Below are 7,313 nucleotides of genomic sequence, written 5' to 3'. Positions count from 1 at the left end.
GGTTGGCGCAGGATAGAGCAGGGTTTAGGGCTGTTGTGCATAGGGTCGCTATGAGTCGGAAACGACTCGACGGCACATAACAACAACAACAACAACAATGTGGTATCAGGATTGGTAGAAGACTCATCAATGACCAATATTATCCAGATGACACAACCCTGCTTGTCAAACCTGAGGAGGACTTGAAATATTTGCTGCAGAAAGTCAAGGACTATAGTCTTCAACACAGATTGCTGTTCAATATTAAGAAAACAAAGATTCTCACTACTAGGCCAATTGGCAAAACCATAATAGATGGAAAAGAGATTGGGTTGTTAATTTCAACTTGCTCAGTTTTACAATCAACAGCCTTAGCACCAGCAGTCAGGGAATCAAGACAAATTACATTAGGAAAATCTGCTGTCAGGGAACTCTCTAGAGTGCTAAACAGCAATGATATTTGTCTAGAGACTAAGGTGCACCTGGTCTAGTTCATAGTCTTCTCAATTACTTGCTGTGCAGGAGGGAGCTGGGCACTAACTAAGGATGAAAGAAAAATGATCAATGCCTTTGCGTCATATGATGGGGAAGAATATTGAACATAACATGGACTGCTAAGAGAAGAAACAGGTCTGCCCTGGAAAGAGGGAAACCATGATGCCCTTTGGAGGCAAAGATTTTAAAGTTCTGTCTCACACTTTGGGCATGTTGCAAGGAGGGACCTGGTCCTTGGAGAAAGATATCATGCTTGGAACTATGGAGGGTCAGTGCAGGAGAGGAAGACTTGGATGAGATAGATTGACATCGTAACTGGGGTAATGGGGACAGATGTGTTAGAGACAGTGAGACTGGCTTAGGACATGGCAGGCTTCAGAGCTATTGTGCATAGGATCACTATGAGTCACAGGCATCTCGACGGCACATAACAACAACCTGTTGATTGTCTTTCTTTTTCTTCTCTCTACTAGAATATGTACTTTACAGACACAGGGATTTTTGTTTCTTTGCTCACTTACCAATCACATTTCCTAACAATTAGTGCATATCAACAATGAATTGAATAAACTATGAGCATGGAAGATTGAAACAGTAACCTTCTTTCATAGCCCCAAAGTGCATAGCATCATTTAATCACTACTACTACTTCCTGTGGGCAAACCAGAATTTCTGATCTCATAAAAAATTAGAAAGCTAGAAAAGGCTGTGACTTTCCCAAACCTGCAAAAAAGTTCAGAAGTGTTCTGATTTTGAAAAAGATAGTATCTTTCCAGGGACTAACCTGGACGACTTTGAGCAAGAGAGGAGGGAAACATTAAAGGCAGGTCCACAGAGAGAATGAAGAACATGCTGTACATAGCAAGGGTGAAGAAAAGCAAGAGGCAAAAGAATCTGATTGTCACGGGGTCACAAGTTCTGAATTCAATGTGTATGTCACCCACACGACAGGGATTTTGCCTCAACACTAGGCTGAGAGATGCTCCCAGTCAGTCATCCAAAAGAACAAACCTCTCAAACACAACAAGCAGGGAAACAAGTGGCATAGGCAGAGAGCTGGTCATTCAGAGAGAAGGAGTGTCAGGGAAAATGAGAAGCAGAGAGAGAGATGAAGTCAAGCTGGTGATTAAAAATATTCCTAATCTGGGTAAAGAAAAAAGTGTAACAATGAATAAATGGAAATCCAAAATATCTGTAAATGTTCATTAAAATTAATAAAATAAAATTTAAAAATAAAAAATCCTAAAAACAACAACAAAAAAAAAATATTCCTAATCTGATAAAAAAAATTTGTGCGGGGAGAAGGGTGCAACAATGAATGAATGGAATCCCAAAATCTCTGTAGATGTTCATTGAAATGAAAAGTAAACAACCTAAATTAAAAAAAATATATCCTGACTGCCTAAATACAGGCCATAGTCTTTGCAATCACTTGTTATGCATCAGAGAGTTGGACAATGACTGGGGAGGACAGAAGGCGAATTGACGTGTTTGAGCTGTGGTGCTGGAGAAGGGTATTGAATGTTCCATGGACTGCCAAGAAAACAAACAGATTCATCGTAGAGAGGATTAAACCAGGCTGCTCCTTGGAGGCAAGTATTCTGGGGCTTCGTCTGACATACTTTGGACATGTTGTAAGGAGAGACAGGTCCTTGGAGAGGGACATCATGCTTGGTAGGGTAGAGGGACAGCGCAGGAGGGGAAGACCCTCTATGAGGTGGATTGATTCAGTGACTGGGGTAATCGGGATGGGTGTCTCAGAGGCAATGCGGTTGGCACAGGATAGAGCAGGGTTTAGGGCTGTTGTACATAGGGTCGCTATGAGTCGCAAACGACTCGACGGCACATAACAACAACAACAACCACTGCCTAATGGAAGAGTCCTCTCTTAGCAAGGAACATCCTGGAGAACAAAATAAAAAGCTCTTCTGATCCAGAAGCATGAACCTGGTCCTAGCCAGGGTCAGTCCCTTCTTCCATCTGTGCCTTGTTTTTATCCAGCAGAGCACTACTAGGGCCTTTCAGCCAAAAACCAACTGACTCAAAAGCTCCTCTTCCAAACACATTTGATAAACACTCTAAAGAGCTATCCTCCTTGCCAGTAAGTCCATAAGAAGAAACATCCAGGCCATCCAAGGAAGGTGGTTTTCATCACCACAAAGGCAACTCACAGTTGTGTGTAGGGTGGGCAACCTCCCTAGATCACCACAGACAAAACAGAGCTCTTACTGAATTAGTCCTGTGAGTTGCTCATTCTTCTCCTTTCTCCCAAACAAAATACTTCTCATCCAAGAGTTTGGATCTACACATGCAAAGATATGCCTTGGCCTGAATGTCTCTCACAGAAACTAGGCCAAATCTAAATGAAGCTGGACTTAGGCCTAAATACTGGTGCACAGAGAGCACAGCCCACTCCAGAGCCCAGCTCTCCTCCAACTCTACACATTGGAAGCTGGGCAAAGTGAGGCAAGGAGCTCTCCTGGGGTTCAGTACTCACTGCGATGAGAGAGGGGACTGCTGAGGACAGCATCTGGCCACAGGCTTCCCGGGACTCCACCCATGCTACAGTGCATGAAACCATCCTCGCAATAGCTGCAAAGAAGAAAATCTCAGTCAACGACACAAGAGTTGTCTACACCTGTGACCTCTAGTTCCTCACCCGCTCTTCATTTGAGGTCATCTCTAATCAGACTCCCAGTCCTATAATGCCACTGAATATGGCTTACCAAGGTTAATAATAACCTTCATGTCACTAAAAACATTGGAGTCTTCATTTCTCTTCCCTCTTGACAACCTTCACTCCATTTTTCTACAGGAAGGGGAAAAACCCCAACCTCTTCTGGTGTTCCTCCTACTTCCTGGTTGTTCTTTCATAATTTCAACTGTATCTGACCACCGCCCCTGAATCCAGGTCTGGTCTTTAAATGTCAACAATCCCTAGGTGCATCCTAGGCTGTCTCTCTTCATTTTATACCACATTATCATCCACACTCCCAACTTGCGTTATAGAAATGGCTCACAAATTCACATCAGGGCTCAGATTTCTCCTTTGAACCCTAGACCTACATAGTCAAAGGTCTGCATAATAGTCATTTTTGGTGTCTCAAAGGCATCTCAAACTCATTATTATATCAAAAACATGATCTCCCCCACAAAGTTATTCTTCTTCTAAGACTTTACTTTGCTGACTAATTCACCCATCTAGTTTTACAAACCATGCACTCAGGGATCATCCCTGACATTGCCTCTCTCTTGTTCTCTATATGTGATATATCACCAAGTTCTGAACTTTGTCTTCTCTAAATGTCTCTGAAATTAATATCCACATCTCTCTAGCTATAAAGGCCATGAACAACATGCAACAGGTCCTGGCAAAGTAAAACTTTAGACGAGAACCAGTGTAGCTTACTGAGCAGAGACTTCAAACAGAAAACAAAACCAATCACCAAATATCTAACTTCATAGTAATGTAAATTAGAATCCATTGGCTAGTACAAAACCAACCCCAAATGTTTTTAAAAAAAAAGTGGATTGAGGGGATCTCTGGTGACCTAATGAGTAGAGAGGTTATACTCCCAACCCAAAGGTGGTTGGTTTGAATCCACCAGTGGCTCCACTGGAGAAATCTCTATATATTCATCATATGTTGTTGTTATTAGTACTATCCAATCAAAAGTGAGTCATAGTGACCCTATGAACAACAGATTTGAACCCTGTTCTATCCTGTACCACCAAGCCTGCTGCTGTAGTAACTGTGTCAATCCACCTGGTTGAAGTCTTCCTCTCATTCACCATCATTCTGCCTTTCCAAGCATGATGTCCTTCTCCAAGGGATAGCATCTCCTAGCAACATGCTCAATATATGTGAGATGAAGCTTCACTATCCTTGCCTGCAACAAGTACTCTGGCTGCACATTCTCCAAGGCATCTTGTTTGTTTCACCTGTCTTTTCCTAGCTTTGCTGCACATACCTTTGCACAAAAACACACATCCTGCATTGCTTGTTGAAGACCTCTGGCCAAGAGATACTTGGTGCTTTACTGTCCATCCCAACAATCTTGGTATTAGTCTCTTACTATAAGTTCCCTACTAAAACTAGAATTGATCAATTTCCCCTCCCTCTTTTTTTAGAATCCAATCTGAGGCCCTTGGCACCACTCCTGTTACTGGCTTCTATATTGTACACCACTATCTTCACTGCCAAAAACACCAGCATTAGTACCCCGGGCAAGGAAAGAGCCTCCTAGCAGATCTCCCTATTCCCATTCTTGCAGGCCAATTATCTTTATAAAACTCAGATGTAATTATATTTACATTTACATCCCTGTTTTAAATCCTCCAGTTGCTTCCCTTCAATAGACCTTAAGATAAAGAGCAAGTCCCTAATATGGCCTACTAGGCTGCTATATTGGAAGTAGGAGTGGCATCCACTTCCTAAACAACATGCCTCTGGAAACTATGAACTTTGAGAAATGATAGTTATAGAAAGGTTTCAGGTCTTCTGTTCATAGGGTTGCTATGAGTCATGCTCAACTCGACAGCAATCAACAACAACAACAGGCTGCTATATGATCTATCCCCTGCCTGCTCTTTTCTTATTAAAACTCATTGGCTTTTTTCTGATCTTGAAAGTACCATGTTTTCATCAAACAAAAGGGATTCTGCACAATGTCCAACACACTGGTGGAACAGAAAAAGTAGAACTGAAGAAATGGAACAGAGACTCAGTGAGCTGGAAGACAAGAGTCCCACTGAAAACATACTAGAAAGAAAAGCAGAGATGACATAAAGAAAATGAAGAAAACATTAGAATCATGTTGGATGACATCAAAAGGAACAACATGAGTGGAATTCTAGAACATGAGAGTGACAGGGAAGTCATGGAGAAAATTGTGGAAGAAGTAATAGACAAAAATTTCCCTAGTATTTTGAAAAATGATAAAATCTACACTCAAGAAGCACAGCAAACATCAAATAGATTATACCCAAAAAGGAAAACATCAAGACATAACATAAACAAATTCTGCAAATTAAAAGATAAGGATAGAATACTAAAAGCAGCATGAAAAAAAGCAAAGAGTCACTTACAAAGAGGAAACAATTAGATTAAATTCTGATTTCTCAGCAGAAACCATGTGAGCCAGAAGACAATGGGATGGCATATACAAAAGTTGAAAGAAAACAATTGCCAGCCAAGGATCCTATACCCAGCAAAGTGCTCCATCAAATATGAAGGAAAAATTAAATTCTTTGCAGAAAAGAAGGAACTTAAGGAATTTTTGAAAACAAGACCAAAAATACAAGAAATTTTAAGTTAATTCCTTCGCAAGGAGATGTCAAAGGAAAGTAGATGGACCATAGTGACCAAAAACAACAGAAAAAGAAACAGAAAAATGGCAAAAGTCAAACCTGGCCTGACAATAATCACAGTTATTGTGAATGGATTAAATACACAAATCAAGAGAAAAAGAGTAAGTAGCAAATGGCTAATAAAACAAAGCCCATTGATATGTTGCCTACAAGTGTCACATCTAAAAAAAAAATTTAGAGAAAGACTCAAAATCAAAGGCTAGGAAAAAAAATATACTGTTGTGGGATGTTGAAGAGGAAGGAAGGGTCTCTGGCCAGGACAGATCACCTAAGCACCAGATAAGTGCAAGCCTCCTAACAGCCTTTAATATAGAGTAAAGAAAGCTCCCCTGTGTTTAGCTGTACCAGCCTGAGAAAGCTCACCACCTGGAAAGTTGGCTGTTCCATCTGTTGAGCTGGGAGTGGTCCGCATGAGGCTGAGGTTCTCCTAATCAATCTGCATTTCCCACGTCTGTAAGCCACCCTATCCTTTCTTCCTGTTTATAGAAGTGTGCTGCATTCCCAATAAAATTGAGCTGGACTGACTCTCTGATCCTCTTCCGGAGTGGTGTATCTCCATCATGCTTACCCCCTTCAGGGCATCACTGTTAAGTTGCCAGAGAACTGACAGCAACAGTATACCAAGCAAACGGCAACTACAAAAAAGCAGGAGTGGAAATAGTAATCTCTGAAAAAATAGATTTCAGAGAGAAAATCAACATAAAAAGAAGGGCATTGCATAGTGATTAAAGGCACAATAGATCAAAAAGACATAACCTTGGCCAACAGGTATAAAAAAAAAAAGACCTCCAAAATACATAAAACAATAGTTAACAGAATTGAAGAAAGAAATAGACAGTACCACAATAGTGGTAGGAGATTTTAACACACCACTATCACCAAAGGATAGGTTAACTCAAAAAAAACTTAACAAAGATGCAGAAGAGCTAGACTATACAACCAGCCTTATAGATGTATTCTGAGCACTGCACTCAACTAAAACTCAATTCGCTTTCTTTCATTCCTACTACTACCACTTTTCAAGTTTTGTGGGCCATATACTTCTCCTAGAACTTAATACACTTAAAATTTTACATGTTGTTGTTGTTGTGACTTATAGCAACCTTATATACAACAGCCCTATACTCTGTTCTATCCCTTGCCAATCTTATTGTCTCCAACACACATATCTCCATTACCCCAGTGACTGAATCAACCCATCTCATCAAGGGTCTTCCTCTCCTGTGCTGTACCTCCACCCTCTCAAACATGATGTCCCTCTCCAAAGACTGATCCCACCTTGCAACATGTCCAAAGTATGTCAGACAAAGCTTCAGAATCCTTGCCTCCAAGGAGCAACCTGGCTTTACCCTCTCCAGGAAAAACTTGTTTATTCTCCTAGCAGTCTGTGGTATATTCACTACTCTTCTCCAGCACCACAGCTCAAAGGCTTCAACTCTCCTTCTGTCATCCCTAGTCATTGCCCAGCT

The 7,313-nt window shown here is 41.0% G+C and overlaps 1 protein-coding gene across 1 annotated transcript in view; it reads right to left on the bottom strand.

Moving 5' to 3' along the window:
• VWF (von Willebrand factor) overlaps window positions 1-7,313 on the bottom strand; it is a 227,928-nt gene that overhangs the window by 119,035 nt on the left and 101,580 nt on the right. The window contains exon 16 of the mRNA XM_006891361.1: window positions 2,972-3,066. Coding sequence (XP_006891423.1) covers window positions 2,972-3,066 — 95 coding nt within the window. The remainder of the gene's footprint in view (window positions 1-2,971; window positions 3,067-7,313) is intronic.

Source organism: Elephantulus edwardii, unplaced genomic scaffold (assembly GCF_000299155.1).
Source record: "Elephantulus edwardii isolate Elephantulus edwardi_28Jun2011 unplaced genomic scaffold, EleEdw1.0 scaffold00096, whole genome shotgun sequence".
NCBI classification, from domain to species: Eukaryota; Metazoa; Chordata; class Mammalia; order Macroscelidea; family Macroscelididae; genus Elephantulus; species Elephantulus edwardii.
This window is presented reverse-complemented; position numbering and strand designations above follow the sequence as displayed.